The sequence below is a fragment of the Phaenicophaeus curvirostris genome, chromosome 8, assembly GCF_032191515.1.
Source record: "Phaenicophaeus curvirostris isolate KB17595 chromosome 8, BPBGC_Pcur_1.0, whole genome shotgun sequence".
Taxonomy (NCBI): Eukaryota; Metazoa; Chordata; class Aves; order Cuculiformes; family Cuculidae; genus Phaenicophaeus; species Phaenicophaeus curvirostris.
Window position 1 is genome coordinate 36,772,180 of NC_091399.1, and position 22,538 is coordinate 36,794,717.

Consider the following 22,538-nt stretch of genomic DNA (forward strand, 5'->3'; position numbering starts at 1 on the left):
CAGTACATAATTAACTTTTCAATCTTTTTTTAATATGTTTAAACCAACAGAGAAGCCTATACCGATCTGTGTTTGCATAGTTTGGCTCTGGTGTTCTTAATTGAGAAAATAAGTGGCATTCTCTTAACCTAGGACATTACTTTTTAAAATTGCATGCTTGGTAACTCATTAGAGAAATAACCCTATTGTTATTAATCTAGGAATGGTTATAGTCTCCTTTAAAGAGTTTTTTCTTGTTCAGTGGCAAATATTAGTTTGCGAGCTGCTTGACACATATGGTTGGCCCTGAGTATTTTGACTACCACTACAATCTTTTCTACTGGTCTCTTGTAGAATCTTCTTGGGTCACTTACAGGTGAAATGTGTAGAGCTCACCATGATGATGCTGTAGTCTGTACATGTATGTACTGTATAGTGTTGATCTGGTATCTGAATTCTCTTAAGTGGTTTGAAATCTTTTACTCTTCTTACTGCTGTTCTTGTGCATATTGTCAGATGCCTTTTCAACTTCTAACTCAGAAGTGGGAGAAATTGCTTTTGGGCAGCCTTTGGCTTGGTGCTTAGAAATTCTCCAGTACTCAACCCCAGTCCCGATTGCAGTGTGCTTCTAGATACAAGGCAGTAACAGAATGCTTCTGAGTGATGTGAAAACTGGGACTGTCAGTAGTGCTGTGGAATGCCTAAGAAACAAAAATATGGATAGTATCATAGCAATGTTTATGGTGTTTTTTTCAGGTACCTTTTGGCTTGTTACGAAGAGCAGCTATGGAGAAGTGGAGCTTAATGACAATTACTGTTTTACTAGCACTTACTGTACGCTGGACTGTGTCGCTTGGTTCTTATTCAGGTAATACATGTTCATGGTCTGTAAAACAACCACATGAAGGTGCATTATAGAGATTGTGATAAATTAAAATAAACTTGCATGTAATATCATAGATAGAACACAATGTGTTATTTCAAGTATTGTCGTGTTTTAGTGCCTCTCTAAGGTTCGCGTAATACCTTAATCTTAGTATTCTGAAATGTGCAGTGGTTAACAACACAACCTCTTGGAACAAAATGATGGAAAAACCCACAACTCCTTTTTTTAATTTTTTTTTTTTTTTTTTTTTATTTTAGCTAGTGGTGTAGGTGATGATCAGTAATATTCTAGGAGAAGCCACGGAACAGCTGGGTGTTCACCGCTATGCCTTTGTTTTTTAAGTAGCTGCAGAATATTTGGGTCCAGTTGTACACTTGTTTAGTCTTCTCCTTTAAGGTCTATAACAGACCTGGTCTTAATTTATATTTAGATAAAACTGTTCTGGTGATGAAGACGGTGTAAAGGTGATGTGGAGTGAGCAGTTACACTCTGCCTTGTAGCTACACTTCCTTAAGATCATTTACAGCATGAGCTAGAGCTATATGTGTTTAACAGATGAGTTTTTCTCCTCCCTATCTCATAATGCTTGCAAAGAACAAGCAAGATTTTTTTTTTTCCCAAACCTCTCAATGCCATTCCTGCTTTTACTGTAAGCTTGCATAAAGCTTGCTCTCTGCACGTGTTTTTCAAAAAATGAACCATTACTTTCATTCTCCATGAGTTGAAAGAGTCATAAGCTTGGTCAAATTAAACTCTACTTTTCTGTTAAGGCAGTTGGGACTCTCATCCTCTGAGTAGCCAGAGCTGTTCAGTAGGATTCTAGTGATTTTAAACTGGTAACTCCTGGGTTTTATTTACTTGAAGGAATTTGTTTGAAGATAAGTTGCATGAATACCTTCTTTGATTTCTTCAGATGTGATAAACCTTTAATGACAAGAACAAGAATAAAAAATATTGGGCAGGATAATGTTTAAACTGACATGGTCCTGTTGTTTTGTTTTTCCTGTGGCTCAATGCAATGAAGTTGAGCAAAGAATTAGAAGTAGTTATTCTCTGGAGCAATCTCTGGTAGAAATGCTGATCCAACATACTCTGAAACCGTGCGTGACACAGATACCCAGAAGTAAGGAGGTGAATTCTGCCTTCCCTTACTGTATAGCAGTGATTTGCTCTGTGATTTCCATTCTGTTGCTTGCAGTCTAGCATGCTTTTAGAAGTAGGGTCATGATGATAACACCTATTTCTGAAAGGTTACCATTTATGATGGCCTTAGCTTAATTGGTCTTGGAGAATTATTGAGGAAAAATTTGGCTTGATAGATTAACGCGTGATTTTTTTAATGCATTGCCAAATTCCTGCTAAATGAGTAGAGGCTACATACCTGTGTGAAAAGGCAGCTTCAGCCCCTTAATGTCTATATTCCAGGTAACAATAAAACTGAATAACGCTACTCTAAATTTAAAATATTTTAGACTCCATTTTTTTGAGTTCTGGTTGGCTGTGTACTTGATGCTGGCTGTAGGTGGAAGCTGCATGTGCATTCTCAAACTGACAGTTGTGTGATCAATCTCTATTTGGTTTTTAATAATTGAACCTTTGGATTAAGATCTCTTTTGATCATTCTGAAGCCAATTAATTTATTTTCCTCTTTTTTGAGAGGGGAAGAAGCTGAAATAAAATGTGTGTGTTTATATATGTGTGTGTGTACGCAGGAACACACGCATCTACATGCACTCTAAAAATTGGATAGGCCTATTTTTGTATTTCAGTAATCCTACGGTAGTTCTTTGTTCCACTGGATTTAGACCTACAGAATGGACACTAATAAGACTCCTCCAGTGACCTCACTTGTTTGGGAAACTTAGTTGAATGTGTCAGATAGTGGAGATAATTTATTCCTGGATAGTAGAGTGGATTAGCAGAGATAATCTGTTCTCTCCACTACCCAAGAATAAATAGTATGTACCTGAGCTTGTGTGACTCCCACAAATATAGATCATGTGAAAAAAATATAGATGGCTTTCCTATATTTTAAAGAAACTCTTCAATCTCTGGCTGGCTTGTGTCAATATTTTACTGGAAGTACCATCAGTCCAGTTTCTGTTCTCAATAAGCACAGGTTAATAGAAATAAACATCTGAATAGACATCTGAAGTATTAGCATTGATAAAGCTTTTTCAAATGGGGGGAAAGATAACCTTAAATTTCCTGAGACATGTGTATGCATCTATGAAGAGTCCTTTAATATAACTCACTGCACAGAACTGCTACATAACAATCACTCAGGCGAAAAATGTGTGGGAAAATTCATGAAAACCAAAATGGAGCAGTTATTATTCAGAAAGCTTTGTAGATTATTGGAAAAAAATTATCTAAACCTGTTGTGTGTACTGAATGGTCCAGTTCAGGAAATGGCTCCTCCTAATTCTTGATTAAGAACCATGAGGAAAAGGATAGATGCAGTTTTCTTGCTGGTATTACAAAGCAGGCAAGAGAGGAAAGTGAGAGGAGCTGGGGGCCTTGCACCACATCCTAGTACTAAGTAAATTTAAAAATAAGACTGGTTGTTGCTTTTAATAGCAAGGTATCACGAGGTGACTGAAACACAAGTGAGAACATTGTCGGTTATTATATACTGAGAAAGCAAAGTAGGCTCACAAAATCAGTATAAGATGTCCGTTACGTACATTTTCTTGTTTCAGAGAAGATGCCACATTTTTCATCTACGCTTGGAAATAATTTTTTTTTGTCAGAAGAGGAAGCAATTCTTCACAGTGGAATATCTTGATAAATGCTTATCACAGAAATATCCAGAAAGCCAAAAGAATGCATAACTTTTTTTCCCCCCTCCTTGTCACACTGCATAGCAGATGAGGTCTCTATTTTGGGGTCTCGGATATCATAAAGGAATGGAGAATAATATGAATAATATATTAATATGCAAATACATATCTGGAGGAAAAGTAATCTGCATAAACTGAATAAATCCTTAAATACTCTGTAATTTCTTTTTAGGGGCCGGAAAACCACCTATGTATGGAGACTATGAAGCTCAGAGACACTGGCAAGAAATTACTTACAATTTACCCATCAGACAGTGGTACGTTGTGCTGTTGTAGCTCAGGTTACAAAGGAGTGAATGTGATGAAACTTCATTTTGTATTATACTTTAAATACGACTTTAGGATCTCTGCAGTATCTTCTGCTATTGTCTGAACTATACCAAAAAGCCTTTTGTAGTCATATAATATTATCCTGTTCTTAGACCGAGGTACCATTGTCTTTGCAAAAAAAAAAACAAGCTAAAATCTGGAACTTTGTCTTGCTAACTGTGGGCTGGTATAAAAAAAGTGTTCTTTTAGTAGGTTTACATGAGAGATCATAGAGAAGCTTGTTGGCTTGGTTTAGAGTAAAAAAAAAAATCAATTCAGCTTTACAAGTTCCAGTTCTCTAATGCACAGATCCTCTCTTGATCATCAGCACTGACAAAACCTATGTGAATCTCCCCTAAGCTAAGAAGCCAGGGTGTGTCAGTAAATGCAGAGACTTGAATTCTTGTGCTGGAAGTGTAGGCCGTTTTTCACATCTGCGGATTCATTGTTTACACCTGTGGTCTTAATATAGAATTTAAAATGTGAGTGTCTGGCATCTAGATAGAAGGATAGTGAACTTAATTTGTTGAGATCACTTAAAGCTGCAGGAAAATTATTCCAAATATTTTATTCATTTTTACATTATTTCTAATATTCCTTAGAGCTTACATGGAACAGTAAAAATTTACTCCATATATATGCTACAACATAAATCAGAATAAATTGAAACTCCAGGTGATCTTCCAACAGGGAAAATTGTGTTCTGTTTGTTTGGAGTAATTTTTTCCTCTGCTATCTTTCGGGGAACAGACTGATAGGACAGAATAGAATATTAATGAATTGTATTTCTATAAACATATGTGGAGTCAGTTCTCAAAGTATGGCACTCTGTGGAACTGTGCACATGACTTTACATTGTAATTTTGGATCATCCTACTGTATCTTATATTATCATTTATTTTTTGCAGTTTTCTGCAATATCCAAACCCCTCATTATGCCAGGGTTGGGATAATGGAGAGCTGACATAATAATAGAGTTGGCAGCTTTGATCCACTCTGCTGCGTGGAAATATATGTACTTAAAATGTAAAGTTATAGCAGTCATTATTTCTAGGCATTCCCAGAGGCAAGATGAAACTGTATTGTAGGTTGGGTTTAGCCTATGTGCTGCCAGCTGGGCATCTCGATCTTGTTGTATTTGCTCTTCATTTTATTTATGACAGAAGTTTTCTGGATTGGGTCTGCTTTGAGAATTGAATCGCTAGTACAGCAAGGTCATATTTGGTCGTGTGTGTTTGGAAAAGAACGTCTCAGCTGACATGCAAGGGGTTACGTTCTGGATACTGAATTGTCTTTCTCCTCCTGTATTATAAAAACATACAGTGTGAAAAGATGTTCTACCCTGTTATGTAAAAATAGTGTTCAAATTTGAAGTTGAGAGTCTAATCACTTCCAGTGCTGTTATTTAGTTAGTGTTTAGAAAACTGTCTGTGCATACTGTCTGTGCATTAAGAATGTGTTCTGCTATAAATTTGTGTAGGTAAATATGGCACTGCTGTCTCGTAAGGCCGTAGTCCTATAAGTTCTCTTGATCTTTTCAGACTTCACTGTCACGTTTACTGTTAAACAGACGTGTAGGTAATGCTGCTGGATGTTCCATGCTTATTTTCTTTGATCCAAACAAAGATTTATTTCAAAAAAAGCTGCAGTAAACTACAGTGTGGTTTGTACTTGTGTGAGATTTCTCTGAGCCAGAGGCCAGAATTTAGATATTTATTTTTTTATGCTATTCTAAAGGCTACTTTAAGAATATACTTTCTTATTATCCTGCTGGTTAAACACCTGAAGGGTTTTTTGCTGAATACTGCTGTATGTAGGATTGTTTTTCTTTTCTGTTACAATGAGTTTGTGGAAGGGAAAATTAAAAAAACAAAACCAAGGAAGACGAAGCCTGAAAAGTTTACTGCTAAGCTGCAGATTATTACAATCTGAATGAAGAATCTGAAGTGCTTTGGCATGAGTGATCTTGAATTGTAGGAAAGGAAGCAGACATGCAACTCTAAGAAATATGATTTATCATCAGTTCATAGGATACTTCAGGCAGCTCATAAGGAATTCAAGAAGTACCGTTTACTATAATAAATGTCAAAAATGGGCTGCATTTGACGAGAGAAACTGGAAAAGCCAAGAGCTTGCCCCTTGGCAGTTAGACTAGTCAGTCGATCTGTTTCACTGTGAGATGTGAAGGTTCTGATGCCTTGTTTTTGTAACTTGTCTTCCTTGGATAAAACCTTATGTTTCTCATTTGGAAGAGGGGACAATTTTAACTGTGCCAGCCTTCCACGGAAGTACCAACACCAGGTACAAATGGGAAAATCCTCTTCCATTCTCTCTCATTGTCTGCCTGAATTTGGAAGTAGAAGTAGGTAAACTGGTTGTGGCTGACGCCTGGTTGAGGTTCATGACCGGTTGGCTATTGAGGAGGCAGTACTCCAATAACTTGGTGTTGCCTTCTAAGGAGCTTTTTAGCCCCTTGACTCCTATGTTAATGGTGACAGAGTTGCCTGGGTGTACCTGCTGTGGCAGAGTTTTTTTCTTCCAGACCTATGCTGCTTTTTGTTTGTCTGCATAATATCTTTATGCCACCTGTTCCCACTTCTGTTCAGCTCTTTCCCAGCAGTGTCGTTTCAACTGATGGCCTTTCAGAAGTTTCATGTTAAGGTCTGTCGAGCAGAAGCAGTTCACAACTTGGTACAGTACAATCTGACAAAGTAACTGTTTGGAAGTCATCATCACACATTAAATGTGTTGTCCAAGTCCAGAAAAAAGGAATCTAGGATTAACATAAGGAAAATAATTTATTATTTGGGAATTTCCTTTTAACAGGATCAGTTTTATTTCTTTTTTAGCCAATTGACTGCTGTCCTCTGGAATAAACAACATGCCTGGAAAAATGTAGGTTGGGTTTATAGGTGGAGGTGAGGACCTGCATAGCCTACAGCATAATGGAATCTAGAGCTATGGTAGATGTATACAACTTCTTGTGCAGGCTTTTTTCTTTGTGCTTAGTCTCTGTTTTTTGTGGTTGTTTTTTTTTTTTTTTATCAAACTCTCTTCACCTCATGGAATTTCCCTCTCCAAATAGGTAAGCTCTAGCAGCTTTTTAAAATCTGCTGTTTTGCAGACATGAGTGTACTCTGAATCACATCTGCTTTTGTTTTGTTGCTTGAGATTTTTTTGTGTAAAGTGGTACAGAAGTTGCTAAATTCCTTTTGGATTTTGCATACATTGATAAAAATATTTGGTTTAATATTCTGCCTTTTTCTTAGTTTGAAACAAAGCTGGAAATGTAGCTTCTTCTGTAATATTTTGTTTTTTAGGTACTTCAATACAAGCAATAACAACCTACTGTACTGGGGCCTTGATTATCCACCTCTTACTGCCTATCACAGTTTTCTGTGTGCTTACATGTAAGTTTAATTGAAATGCTTCTGTGGAGAATGTAAAACACCAAATTCACCTTCCCCCCCCCACCCCTTTCTTTTTTTATTCCTCTTCTGAGGAGTGAAACTAGTAGCTAAAAACTACCAGTCTGGGCAGCTGACAAAATGGAGAGTATTGCCTGCTACTTTAAAGCTCAGGAAACTCAGGATTTTATGTGTATCCCTATTGCTTAAAAATACTACTGCCATTTTTCTGATTTGTAATTATTGCAAGGGGAACTGAAGGGTTACATTCTTCTTTTTGCCAGGTCCTTAAATTTCAGCAGATTTAGATGTGACTTAGATTTTTAGCTTTTCATATCATCCACTGTTGGATCAGCGATGCACAAAGAAAAGTGCTATAGGAATAGGGTGCATCGCATGGGAAACCTCTCGTATTGAGAGTACAAGTGACATTTGATGACTGGATATCATGTAGATAGAATTCTGTTATTGGAATACTTTTTCCACAAGGGCTTTACTGCTGTTGGAATGAGACTTATGGAATAAGAATGTAGGTTAAAGTGCACAGGCAGAGTTATGCAGGGCATCTATGTGAACTGTAAATGGTTTATATTTAATACTTCAGTATGAAAGGTATTTACAATTGTTTTTTTTAAAAGTCAGTGGAACTACACTGAAGGTGGTTATCTTGCCCTAATAAATATTGTATTCCATGTTTACTGTTCTCAAAGATATTTTTTGAATTGTGAAACAGTAGCTAAAATCTATAGCGTGAACTGATCCAGTAGTGAGGAAAATCTTTTTGGTCACTATTGCTCTTTGAAATGCTTCTTCTCATTTGTCTTAATTCTTGGAATATGCTCCTGTATGTGTCATCTTTATTGCTGAAAGCAGTGTAAAAGGAAATGAGAACTGTCTGCATTTTGATGTGTCTGTACTTTGTTTTACAGTGCAAAGTTAATAAATCCTGATTGGATTGCTCTGCACACATCTCGGGGGTATGAGAGTCAGCCGCATAAGTTATTTATGCGTACAACAGGTAGGAAAATTATGTTTCCTTAGGATGATCATACGGATTTCTTGCTTACTAATTTAGCATGTTTAATAAGCAGCTTCTCTTGTCTTCACCACTTTATTCTCAGTTCTTTGACTTGGGTGGCTTTGCAGGTCCATTTATGAACCAAACTCCTGTGTTCTTTTTTCTTCTGCCTTCATTTGTGAAGCTGATCAATATAAAACATATAAAACAACTTTTCAACCAAATTGATTCAGTAAAAACGCTAAAACATAGCTACATTTTTTTTATACCATAGACCCATTTTTAAATTTTGGAGACAGTATTGTTTTCCTTTTCATCCTGATAGATTTGCTTTTCATTTTCAGATTAGCTTGGTTTTCATTGTAAAATTATTTTGCGTGGAGACTGGCATTCACTGATTTTACTAACAGCCTTTTGGGGTTTCAGATATCGTTATTATGAGCTGTTATAGTTTACCTGAAAGGGGAAGATATCTGGTATTTTTAAAGGTGTCACTTTTCATTCAAATGGTTGCCACTTCCTAGAGAAACTTATGCTAACAAAAAGTAAAAATGTATTTTACCATTTTTATACTAAATTCCATTTTCTCTGGATTATTTTCAACTGCCTCTACAAATTAAATAACACAAATGCAGAAAAATATTGTAGGTAACTTAACTCAGTAGCTGTATCAGTAGAACAACAATGTGGCCAGTGAGCGCTTGATTTCTGAGCAATAGCAGATGCTGTATTATCCTATTAATATTTTCTTTCATTTTAAATCTGTCTTTTCCTTGCATAGCAGTAGAGTTCCACAAAATGCTTTCTGACTGCAATAGCAGAATTTGTTGTTCATCAATAGCTTTTCTGTACTCCATAAACCTTTTGGTCTGGTTTCTAGTAATTTATCGAATTGAAAAAAAAATCACTAGAATTTAATTACCCTTGAAATGGTCTTTATTAATTTTGGAATCAACTCACTTGACAAACCACTGATGGATCTAGGAGGACTTGATAAACACTTTGTAACAATAGCCATTAGAAGAATGCATTAAAATAATTCAGAATGGTCAATGTCAGCTGTTGGTATTACACTTTTATTTTAAGTGTCACTGTATTTGTTTTGCTAACTCCTTGGGTATATTTGGCTTAAGCCTGCAAAATGATTCATCACTGAATGACTGATGTCTTTAAACATTTTCTTCCAAAGCCTTTGACTAAAAAGAGGCAAAGCATATTTTCCTCTTGGAGTGATTGCATATTTTCTGAAACCAGTTTGTAGAAAGTCTGGGATATTTTTCTTAGGCTCTTAAGACAACACTCAAGAAGAATTCACTTGGTGGTTGAAGCACGAGTGGGAGTTGACATAATTCTAGGCAGGTGACCCCACTGGTTCTATTTTCTTGTTGACCCTCTTATGTATATTTGCTGTAGGCAGATGATTAAAGCCAAATCACTGGTTTTAGTCTGTTTATCCACATCACTAGGAATTCACACAGATACACTGAAGATTGTTACAATCTAGAGCTCTTTAATTATTTGTGTCTTCAGACGACTATCTGTTCCATCAAACAGCTTGACTGACTAATCATAGTTGATTTCCTTTGAGAATTAAGAATGCCTTCTCTCATTTTGGCATGTGAGGAACTAGAGTGTCCTCCCTTATTGACTGAGGCTGTGCCAGGAGCCAAAACAGCTGAACGCATGGAAGGAGCAGCTTTTGGACATTAGAAATGAGAGCATCAGAAACATTAACAAGATCAAATTCTGTAGGCCTATTTCTTTTTGTCCTTTGAAGTCGAACTACCCTGTTTATTCTAATGAAGAACTTTCTGATATTTTAATGCATATTTCCCTGTACTTTTACTTGTCTTTCCCAAAACAACTGAAAAATAAATAGCTCTGGTGTAACTGCCAAACCTGGGCTATCTTTGAAACAATGAAATATAGTGTAACACAATGTAAGAAAATAAAGCATATTCAGATGAAACAACAATACATGACTTTTGAATGTCAGTTTAATTGAATGACTAAAATGAAGTTTTCAGTGAGGAAACAGATGTAAACCCCACATTCAGAAGGTAGGCAACTAGTCTTGCTCCAACACTGTGTTGTTATTATCTGAGGATTTGAATTATTTTTACACCAAACACAACCAATAAGTGGAGCATTAAGAGATTGAAACTGTAAGTAGAGTCAAAAATTCACTATCTAAGTGAACACATACAACACAAATAGAATTAAGATGAGGTATGTGGGAGGATTCTAACGTAAAGTTAATTTTTATTTTTCAGTGTTTGTTGCTGATTTGCTGGTTTATATTCCTGCAGTTATTTTATATTGTTTTTCCTTGAAAGAAACATCTACTAAAAAGAAGGCAAGTATCTGGTGTGTGTAAATCAAAAAACAAAGAAAACTTACAGTTCCACTCTGTTCTAAAGGTAATGTTATGAGAGGTAATTAAAATATAAACCATGATTGTGGTTTCAATGGATGCAAAAGTGATGACAATCAGTATAGCTCGTATTAAAGGCTTTTCAGTTAAAAAGAAAAAAAGCCATTAACTTACCTTACAGCAATTATTTTAATGCTTTGAATAACAATAACAAGATGCTTTGAAGTTTAGTAGCCATGAACTCCTGAACTATATTTCTTTCTGGATTTATTACTGTGGTAGTAAAACCGAGGTTTGTGCTGTGACGTGGGGGAATCTCGGAACTGCTTTGTCTTGCATGTGTCTTACGGTAGAATCAATACATTTTGGAATAAAAAGTCTTCTGATTTTTGGAGTGGTTCCAAGGTGGCTGTGATTGATCTTTGAGCTGGTTGGCAAAGGGTAGCCTGACTTCCATTCAGTATTATCTTATTTGTGGAAAATCTTAATCCTTTTCTGTTCTTTGAAACGTTCCTGACAGAAGATTACTTTTAGCAAAGATGATTCCTACCTAAAGGAGGGACAGGTTTTTTTTTGCTGGAGAAGTAGTGCATGTTCCTCTGTCTAATGTTTATCTTAAAAATAATTATATCCCCCCTCTCTTTTTTTGATCCTCCTTTCCAGGTTTCCAGTGCTCTCTGCATACTACTTTATCCAGGCCTCATTCTTATTGACCATGGACACTTCCAGTATCCTTGTTCTGCAGTGAAATGCATTTCCTTTTATGAAGTAACACTGTTGTTCAGTACTTGTCTTTAGCTGGGCAGAAGGTTGCTTTTATATGCAAAGGGACCTGAGAGGCTTCTGCCTACCCTAAACCAGGGATATTAAAAGAAACTGTAAATATGGAGTGTATTGGAGATAAATAGTTGGTATTGGGACAAACCAATTCAAACATGTACAGCGTTCTTTCCATGCCTCAAGCTCATATTTCTGTCAGTCACGTAATTGCAGTAAATGTCAATGGTGCTATGACAGTGAAAAGAATGATGGCTTGTGCGCCTGCGGTTTGTGTTTGCAGAGAAAATCCCCTTAGATCTGGAGATGGTAGAGGAGTGTGTCAAGTGTAGTTGTATAAAGCATTCAGTTCTATGAAATGTGCCATTCTATCTTGCCTTTATAATTATTTGAGGCTGGATTCACTTCACTTAATGCCTAACCGTTTAAAAGCCAGGAGTCTAGTGCTCTCAAGGCCAACTAGTCAGTATTGGTGGTGACACCTTCACAGGTGAGTCTTTTAAAATAAGATTTCTGTTTTTATATTTGTTTTGCACATCAACAAGCAAATCCTGTTAGTTGACCTACACAGGCTGTTCTGCACAGTGCCGTCAAGCCAGAGGGACGCATGCCTGGAATTGTGATTAATGTGGGTATTTAAGTACTCCAAGGAGATATTTAATCTCAGCATCTACTAAATCAAATTTTAACTATCAAATAGTTTGCTAATTTGTGATTTTCTTGTAAGAGTTCATGGTGCACTTAAAAGAACATTGAGGCTCGAGCGTGTCTAGAGAAGGGTGACAAAGCTGGTGAAGGGGCTGGAGAACAAGTCTTATGAGGAGCGGCTGAGGAAGCTGGGGTTGTTGAGCCTGGAGAAGAGGAGGCTGAGGGGAGACCTCATTGCTCTCTCCAACTACCTGAAAGGAGGTTGTAGAGAGGAGGGAGCTGGGCCCTTCTCCCAAGTGACAGGGGACAGGACAAGAGGGAATGGCCTCAAGCTCTGGCAGGGGAGGTTCAGACTGGACATCAGAAAAAAATTTTCACAGAAAGGGTTATTGGGCACTGGAACAGGCTGCCCAGGGAGGTGGTTGAGTCACCATCCCTGCAGGTGTTTAAAAGAGGGGTGGATGAGGTGCTGAGGGGCATGGTTTAATGGTTGATAGGAATGGTTGGACTCAATGATCCTGGGGGTCTTTTCCAACCTAGTGATTCTGTGTGTGTGTGATCTTAGGAAGTGGATATTAAAAGAAAAAAAAATACATAATGCTACTGGATATTCAAGTTACAGTTCAGGAATTCTGAAGTTCTGTCTTTAAAGACATAAAATCTAATCTTTAAAGATGTAGATCATCTGGAGACATCACTTACAAGAATGGGAAGGGAATGAATGCAATTCATCTTAGCTGAGACAAACTGGTGTTCAGAAGGTTACAGTTACAGTTTTCTGATGCCTAAAGGCTGAAGGATCATTGAGTTTAAATACACAGGATCATCATTTTTAAATACATAGAACAATATTTTGAACCTTAATTAAAGTGGAATGCTGGAATAGATTGTGGTTGTTGTGCAGTCTGCAGCATCATGATATTTATGAAAACATTCAGCACACATTATGTCAGGAATGACGCAGGTATAGCGAGCACTATGTTAGAGCAGCCAGACGTACTGCAAGTCTCCTTGGTCTTTTCCAGCCCTATGACTCGGGTGAACAACTTCGCTAACTGTGAGCAGCTCCTTAGAAGTCAATAGATTTATTTAACCTTAGCTGCTGCTACACGTCTCTGCCTTTTGGTATAACAATTTGTTGATGTGAAATTGTTGAGATCTCAAATAAATGTGGTGATTTGGAGTGGGAAGTTTGAGTGGGCTGAAAACAACACACACAATCTGAATGTGTTGTCACAGCTAGTTATATTGACAGAGAAAACCCAAAAGATTGTGACATTTCTGACGTCGTAAGAACCTCTTATTTTTCTCATGCAAAAATAACAGTAAAAGACGAAGCTAATTTCTGTTGCAATTTAATAGTAAAGGTAGCTTAGTCTCTTCAAACTCTGCTGAGCTTGGGAACCTGTTCTAAAAGCTATAAGGAAGTAATGTTGCTTTTAGTAACTATTATTCATTGTTTGTGCAGTGTTAGCAGCTAAGGCAATTGGTCATGGATGAGGGTACATCACAAGTATAATATAATCACAGAAAACCCAGGAGTCCTTGAACTAAATAATATATAAATTAAATACTGATGCATTTGAATATTCTGCACGTATATTTTGAGAGCTGGGAAGAGAGGCTCTTGAAAGCTTTGTCCTTAATCATGTAAATATCAAGAAAAAATGTTTACCCTGATGCATCTTGCCACAGTACCATCACAGTCACTGAAAGCCTGGTTAACTGAATATACATGACATGTGTAATTAACACGCCCACTCACCACACACAGTATTTGTCGTCCTATTTGCCTCTGCAGGCTTTGAATCAAGCCTTGGAAATATAAAATTTACACTTTAAATACAAGTAAAATGATTTGTGTGTGTGAACAACATGGTCACAACGGGCAATGGGTTTTTAAAACTACCTTGGAAAAACTTGTGTGCCATTTTACAGTTGTCCCTCAGATCATTAATTACTGACTTTTAGTACAAAGATGTGTATCTTGTCCTTGACACAAGAAACCATATACAACTCAGTGAGCCTTGGCTTTGCCTTGTGGGCTGTACTTTGTTTGTCGTATGACTGGGACCTTTTGGGGTCAGTGGCATTTTGCTTGGCCTTAAATTATAAGCAGATGGAACTCTACCATTCTCTGCCCTTTTTTTGCTATTTACTTGGAAAATGTTTCAAGAAGGGACTAAAAGGAAAGGGGTAAGTGACTTTAAACAATGTTATCTTTCTCAAGAATGCACCCAGGCATCCTGGGTGTATGTGATTCTCCTTATTTGCATGTTGACAGTTCCAAATTAATTTCTGGCAGGTGATACTTACCTTGTTGTAATGTATTCCTCTCCTGAAAAATAAATATTTCTTCTCGAGATCTATATTAGGTGTTTCCACTGAACAGATAGTAAAGTCTGTTAAGGTGCCCTTTCTTAGCACTTTTCATTGTGTAAGCTAAATTATATGTGAGCTGCAGTGGGCAGCCAGATTAGGTTGGCAGCAGCAGTTCTGTGGGTCTCATAGAGTTGTTCTTGCTAATCTGGTGATGATGAACTTTCTCTGTGGTACTGGTAGCTCTTTTTGTTTAGATTGTTACCTTCAGTTCTAGATATCCTTTGAAAAAACGTTTATGCTATAAACTAAGAAATAATTTTTGTTACTAGTAGCTCTATTTATCTTTTCTATATAAGTTTTTCTTTTGATTACAGGTTAGTATTGTTAATGAAAATAGCAGGGACGGTTGTGGCTTCCTTTGCTGTCTGCTGGCTCCCATTCTGTACCGACATGGAGCAAATCATGCAAGTACTCAGAAGACTCTTTCCCATTGACCGAGGCTTGTTTGAGGCATGCATGTTTTCTTCTCCCCCACCCCACTGTAAATGTTCTGTATTCTTAGACCCCTTGAGAAACCTTCATCGTGACCTTTAGGGATTTCATGTGGGAGACACACCACAGAACTAGTAATTTGAGATGGCTTCTTCAGCAGTCATTTCTTGCCAGTTATTTAATCCAGTATTTAACCCCAGCTCAGCTGGCATCTTCCAGGATATTATGAGTAGACAACACTTATCCCATCATCAAACCCATACTTCAATCCATACATTTTTCCATTGAAATAGATTCCATAGTAATTGACAGTGTCAGAAGATGTAACCTTAAAAGTTAACAGCTTCAGTCTCTGTTTTTGGTTCTGATCAGCTTTTTTCAACAATAATGTTTTGGGTGCAGCCTGGAACTTTGTTTTTGACCCATGTTGTATTTTTCAGTTCAAGATTCCACAATATTTTCCACAAGTTTTAGGCCAATTCTGCTTTTACTTCTCCTCAGGCTGCTGACATTTGCATGCTGCGTGGTACTTAGTGCTGAGTACTGCAGCCCTAATCCAGTAAAGCAGTTACTCATTTACCTAATGTTAATGCCACAGGAGTCTGGGATGAAAGAAAGGATGCTCGTTCCCCAAGTAACAGTGCATTTTTGTTGTTTTTCTTAAACAGGGCAGGAGTCTTAATATTACACTTTTAAAAGCAGATTTTCAGCTTCAAGTTTAAGAAATAAAATGAAGCTTTGAATTTTCAGTGTTTGATGTCACAGAGATTTAAGCAAGTGGTTACATAGTTTGATTCATCTTAAGTTTCCTTTTAGTTTTCTTTATATATAAACAGTATCACGACTGGCATTTTTCTTCAAAAGTTAATGCTCATGTACCAACGTAGCACTTTATTTAGGCAGCACTATGGAAATGTATTCAGTGCACTCTGCTAGTTTAAAAAAATCTCCAATGCCACCACCAAAAAGACATCCAAACCAAAACAAAAAAGGCAACAACCAAAGAATGACCCTTTTCCTTGGGAATTATCTGGAATTTATAAATAAATAGTTTTGGTCACCAGTCACCACACTTTTATCTAAAAATGAAATCTCTAAACAACAATAACTAATGAGTCTGAAAGAGCTCAAGGATTTTATTCTAATATTAGCCCAAATATTTTCTGAGTTGATCAAGGGAGTGACTTGCTGGATGCTAATCTAGATAAAATGAGAAATTGTCCACGTAAGCAATGTGCAGTAAATTTATACTGGGGTGCGTGTAACAGGTTCTTTGAATGAGTTCCCATTTACAGAAGCAGTAACAAATGCTGATGGTTGTAAAATCGGATTGGCTATTAAGTGGGTGTCTTGTTTGTTTGCTAGTGCTGCCAAACCCTCTGTTCACTTGTAATCCTCAGCAGATTTGAAGTGCATATTCTGTATTGCTGGTGATCATATGAGGAAGATGGCTCAGTTGTTGGTGCTTGCAGCTTTCTTGCTGTTATGTCTACACAGCTGTGATTCAAGCAGCTGTTTAGGGATGAGTTTCAGGAGCATGATAGCTGTAGTTACAAATTTAATTTTGAAAGTGATCCTAGCACAACTGCTAATGTCTTTAGACCTCTTGATTTATTAAAGGTTAACTCTGTCATTGCTAGCAAGCAGTAAGCACAGCTAAATACATTCAGGTATGTAATGAAATGTGACAGTATACAGAATGTCTTCACATTCGAAAAAAGATTCGTGTATGCCAGTGTTTAATCAGGGTCAGATTGTTTCAGAATCTTATTTTCATGAAATGTTAAGTTTTGAAAGTGAAGTCATGGGTTGAGAAGTAGTCTCTTGTGCTGAAGAACTTTCTCAGTTATTTTAGAACAGGTTTTAATTGAGTCTCTCAAAACTTTCCATTTTTAAAGATCAGAATAATTTATAAAGCGCATCTGAGAATATGATGTGTATCCGCAAGTGTCCCTGACTTATCATGGTAGAAACCAAATAATACCCCACCTTCCAAGCCCCATTGCTGTTACACACAACAATATCACTAATAACTTTTTTTTTTTTTTTCCATTTTTAATCTTCCAGGATAAAGTTGCTAATGTCTGGTGCAGTCTAAGTGTCCTTATAAAGATAAAAAATATAGTATCACCTCAAACTCAACTAAAACTCAGGTAAGACATTACTGAAGTGCTTTAGGTAGTTTACCTGCATTAATTTTTTTTTTTTTGCAAAAGGAGTAATTTTTGTCAAAGAATTATGAAAAGTGGTGTTTAAAATCTTGAAAAAGTATTTTCTGTCCTGTACTATACTTTTCTCCCAAGTGATAAGGGTTTCCCCAAGTACTGTTAGGAATACTTATTAATATTTATTAATACTTATTATATTACATATTAAAACTCTTTCTTATAAAATTCTTTAGCTTTGCTGTAACATTCCTGAGCCTGCTTCCTACTTGCATAAAGCTAACCATCCAGCCTTCACTCCGAGGATTTAAATTTGCATTGGTAAGTGTGTTTTTAATTGCTCTTTGTTGTACATCCACTACTAAGCGCTGGTGTGCGACCAACAGTTTTATTTCCAGTTGCTGCAATGTGCAGAGGCACATGTACCGTTAAATGCCAACCTGTTGCTGCTGAAGAGCTTGGTTAAAAAGCTTCTGCTATTGCACGCTCAGGGCTCTCTGGCCTATCTTTCACATCCAGACTTTTGCCTTAAGCTCAATTTTCTTTATTTAATGCTGTATTTCTATCATCTTCCTCTCAAGACTTAGAAGATTCTGTACACATTAAAGCCTCATTTAGAGTTGGAAATTCTCTTCTTTGTTTCGCTTCCAAAGCGCTAGTTTTTCTTATTGCATTGGCTGCAAAATTCAATTAAAAAGTCCCTAGATGGGCATTGTAAGCTCATTAGTGGTTTGAATAGAAAATTATACTATTTTCCCAAATGTTTGCTTTTTCTTAGTCATATGATTGAATTTAAGCACATTAACATGACTTACATGCAAAAATCAGTTTTCCTTGAAATTGACGTGTTATGAAGCTGGTCCTAAGGCTCCAAGAATTACAAGATAATTTCTATTTTTAATTTTATGAATCATGTTTGAGAGTTTATCCCAATATTGCCTAAAACTAACATTTATCCCTTCTAAGAAGCGCTTTATGTTTTACAGTGTGTTTTTATTTGGTGGGGGGAAAAAAAGACTTTAGTGTATTGGCTGTTCATGATGATGATGATGAACAAAATTTGATGTCAAAAAGGCTCTCAGTAGATGAACTGTGCTGGTGCTTATGTATGTGAATGTTGTGGTTTCATGGAGGGGGTGCTCTTGTCAGTAGAGCTAAGTAAAAGTGAGGGCTTTTTGAAGGTAGTGTTTTCTGAACAGTTCTGGGTAAACATTCAAACAGTGTGTGTGTTAGTATGTGTAGGTGGTAACAGAAGTGGCTGTTTGCTTGTAAGCTGCACCGGAGTGAAGGTTGCAGTTAATTGGAGAAGTCAGATCATTGAGCTTATATATCCATGTAAAGTCTTACGCCAGCAGAGAAGCCAAAACTGCTTTGCATTGCAGTCACATAGACTAATACAGCTCTGATTTCCTTTTCTAAGGTTAGTTGTGCATTGTCATTTTTCCTGTTCTCCTATCAAGTACATGAAAAATCTATTCTTCTAGCATCACTGTAAGTAAATTATTTCTCTGTAGATATATTTTGATCTTATCATCATCTTGTTATTGTATGCTGTTTTCTCACTTATGAATATATCTGATTTTAAAAACTCTACACGTGCTTTCCTGGATAACTCGTAAGCAAACTCACAGTATAAATGCAGCCATTTTGGTCTCTCCTGCCTCACTGCTCTCTTGGCCAGCATTTGGACCAGGTTTCCTGGAGGAAGGCACAGCTTTGTGCCCAGGGAGAGCCCGGCTGTGGCTGGTTAAGGGGACGCTGCCACAGAGAACAGAGGCTTGTACGTAGCTGCCCAGCAAGGCTGGAGCGAGGTGGGAAGTTGAACCAGCTGATACCTAACAGCATTGGTAAAGGGGCCTCCTCTCCCTTGTCATTAAGATATGTTTTCCCAAAAGAAGTGAGGCAGTCAGCAGCTTAGCTCTTTTGCATCGATGTCCTGCGTGTACCCAAAAGTAATATTTGATAAAGGAAGCTTTGGAGAGGCAAACCTCTTAATACTTCTCATTCATGCCTGACAGGAAGGTTCAGCTGGTGGTCAGAGAACTCCTCTTATCTCTATAGGCAGCTGTTAGAAGGTGCCATATGCTCCTTGAAGCCAACAACAAGCTTTGCACAGAGCGGGTGCTAATGTGCCACTGGTGCATGCTGTTAGGGGTTCTGCTGAGTGACTCCCCTTCATGTTGGGCTTCTGTGGGGTGTAGGGAAGAGCAAGGTGCCCCAGCAGAGCTGGATTTCCTGAGCTTGTGGCAGGTGGGGAACAGGGAAAGCTCTGCCCTGCCTCCTGGAGTAGTGGGAATGCAGCATCTGTGTTAAATGTTGAGAAGACAAAATGCTGTCACTTCAGTGCCTGCATATCTGGTTTTCCTCTTTTCATTCTAGACCTGTCTGCTTAATCATAAATGAAATCCCTTTTATGGCTACATGGTTTTTACTTGTATCAGCTTTTAGGTGAGTTGGACAATATTAACATTATTTTAAAAGTGTTCTTTTTCTCTTCTCTTTGCATTCTTTGAGTACAACTCAATGTGCACCCACTTCTGTGGGTGATTCTTTCAACAGTATGTTGCCCCTTCTCCTGAAAGATGGTCTGCTGCTGGCCTACACTGTGACAATGCTGGCATTTCTGTCTGTCTGCGTGGCTTCCTTTTCCATATTTGAGAAGACTTCAGCAGAGGACCTGCAGCTGAAGCAGTTCTCCCTTTCCCTGAAGGGATATGTTTCTTGGTTTAAGTCATTTCCCAAGATTGTCAGGAGTCTGGTAAGCAGTTTAAATTCCTGTGAGTCTTAGTTGCAGCTTTTCATGGTACTGAAGTACTTTCATGACCCAGTTTTATGTCCGCAAGTGTGTGTAAAGCCCCAGACAGGGAACTCCATGTTATCTCAGCCTAGGGGTGTGCTGTCATTGTTTTTCTGCAGTGTCATTTATGTATAGATTGAAGAACACAGAGCACCCAAGTAATGGAAGTCACAGCTTACTCGTTTGAGGTGTTAAATGGCCATTAGCTAATATATCGTTCCTTATCTTACAGTTCCTTCTTTCCATAACCCTGATGGGCATCCTGTCTCTACTGAGTGCTGTAGTGCATCCTCCGCAGAAGTTACCGGATTTATTCCCTGTATCTGTCTCTGTTATTTCTTGTTTACACTTTTTATTATTTTTGGTGTACTTCAATGTTGTTATACTCTGGGACTCAAAGAACACTAGAAGTCAGAAGAAAATCAGTTAATCAAGCCATGAAGACAAGGACATAAACTGAAAGGAGAGAGTATGTTCAGTGAACACTGTCTGGCATTGCAGGTAAACCTGTTTGTGTTGTAATATAATTCCTGTAACCTAAGGAAAACCAGGAAACGCAGTATGCGTATTTAAACACAAAATAATAAAAAGCTGTTTCAAAGAAGTAGTATTTTGAAGGGCACTTGGAGATGTGATTTGGTGTGTTCTCTTCAGAAGTGTAATACTTTTGTTACCATTTGTAAACTTAAAACACCTAATAAAGGACCAAATTTTGTATTAATAGCAAAGTACCCTGGCTGCATTAGCAAACCTGCAAGCCATTTTGTTAGCATTAGATTTACACAATTCCCAGCATAAAAGGTCTTAAGTGAAGTGGAAACTCTTCATGGGTAGCTCTTCAGTTGTCTCACTGAATGGTTTTATGACATAAACTGTCTTGGTTAGTCAGTCTCTGCCCCCTCCATCACTGTTTTGAATAACACTGCAGTTCATCCAGGCTGCTGCTCGGTGCTGTGTTAAGTCTGAGGAACTCTCCAGATGCTGTCAGAACTCTCCAGATGCTGTCATCTAAGCAGATCACTTGAGTTTTTTTCAGCTGTTACCATAGGGAAAATAACTCCAGCAGTGTTGCTGGCTGGAGATACATAGGCTCAACCCCAAGATGGACCTGAGTTCTGTAGCAGGTTCAGTTCACCCACAAGCTGTTGGTGTTCTTGCTGTGTGCTGTTTTTGACAACAGCACCGCTTCCACGGTGCTGAAGAGCAGCACAAGCCAGAGAGATGGGCCACAGTCAGGGCTGGGTGCAGAAGCTGTGACATAGGGAAAGGGGAGGGTTCTTGGGTATGCGTTGGGTTGGAGTAAGTTTCTTCCTTTGCTGTTGATGGGCAGCTGTGATTTGTTTTTAACACCGTTGCAGTCTTATGACTCTCAACAACTATTTCTAACAGCGTTGCAAAGCCAAACAGCCTTGGTTCTACTGAAACAGTAGCCAAGGTACTGCAGTGCAGTTTGAGAGCAGATCCTTGGCTTCTCAGGAAGAAAAGGGGGGCTGAACCCCACAGTGAAAGCCACCCCTTATTGCATTGTAATTTGCAGATGTAAAACTAAACTCTGCAATTTCTTCCCCTGCACAGTATGGCCTCCAGTGCCGATGGTTCATTGAATACAAATCAATTAAATAATTATAGACATAACAAAGCATGTAGTCAGGAAATAAATCATAAAGCCAGTCACGGCAGTACAGTTTAACTAAGAGTCAGTCTATCCTTTTTCTTAAATCTGCTCTGATGCTGTATCTGTGTATATATAGATATAAAGCAGCAACCCCATCCCTGTTGTAAAGGCTTCTCCCCTGACCTCACTGCGCTCTGCCGCATACCAAACCCTCGCTGCCATCAGTGCCTTCTGGGCGGTCCCAGCAGCATCGGCTGCGAGTGTGTGAATCAGCTGTTCCGGGAACTTCCAACTGGGCGAGTTAGGAATACTGCACATGAAGGTCTGCACACAGTGTATTTATTCAGTTTTTCCAGCTTTATGTGTTGTGGAAAAAGTAACCATGGCCAAGTTTACATCAGTGGCAGATCACACAAAATACAAAACCTGTGCTTGAATAGTGATGGTCACGCTATCAGGGTGAGTGTGGCTCAGTGCTTTGCCTGCTCTGTAAAGTGCAGGGTTGCTACAAAGCAACAAAACTGAAATATTTTTGCAGAGATTCAGAATTTTTCTGAGGGTGCGACTCTAACCAAGGCATCTGAGAGCTCTGCCCACAGCCTGGCCTTTCTTTTTAGAAATGTGGGCCTGGGAGCACTGATGTGTAGCAAGGCAGTACATAGAAATCTTTGTCCCTAGAAGCTGCAAAAGCTAAAAAATGCAACATTCCCTTCTAGCAGGGCTGAGCGAGACTGCCAATGGAATAATGCGTGAAACAGCAATCAAGATCAAGCAGAACAACTTCAGCTTCTAGTCAGCCTGTTCCCCTGTGTTCATCCTGAGATTGTGGTGCCTTCCTTCCCACCCGTATGAAAACATTAGTTTTGCATGTATCTCTTTTCTTTGTCCTTGAGGTGGCCTCCAGGG

The 22,538-nt window shown here is 38.1% G+C and overlaps 1 protein-coding gene across 1 annotated transcript; it reads left to right on the plus strand.

The window, feature by feature from the left end:
• Positions 1–284: 284 nt before the first annotated feature.
• ALG6 (ALG6 alpha-1,3-glucosyltransferase) lies at positions 285–20,824 on the plus strand. Its single transcript, XM_069861944.1, is given in 14 exon segments — positions 285–847; positions 3,881–3,965; positions 7,338–7,427; positions 8,354–8,442; positions 10,716–10,798; positions 11,480–11,552; positions 14,245–14,437; positions 14,938–15,073; positions 17,123–17,208; positions 17,457–17,541; positions 18,641–18,711; positions 19,600–19,668; positions 19,780–19,978; positions 20,250–20,824. Coding segments are annotated over 14 exon segments (1,539 nt in total). The 5' UTR covers positions 285–765; the 3' UTR covers positions 20,448–20,824.
• Positions 20,825–22,538: the final 1,714 nt, after the last annotated feature.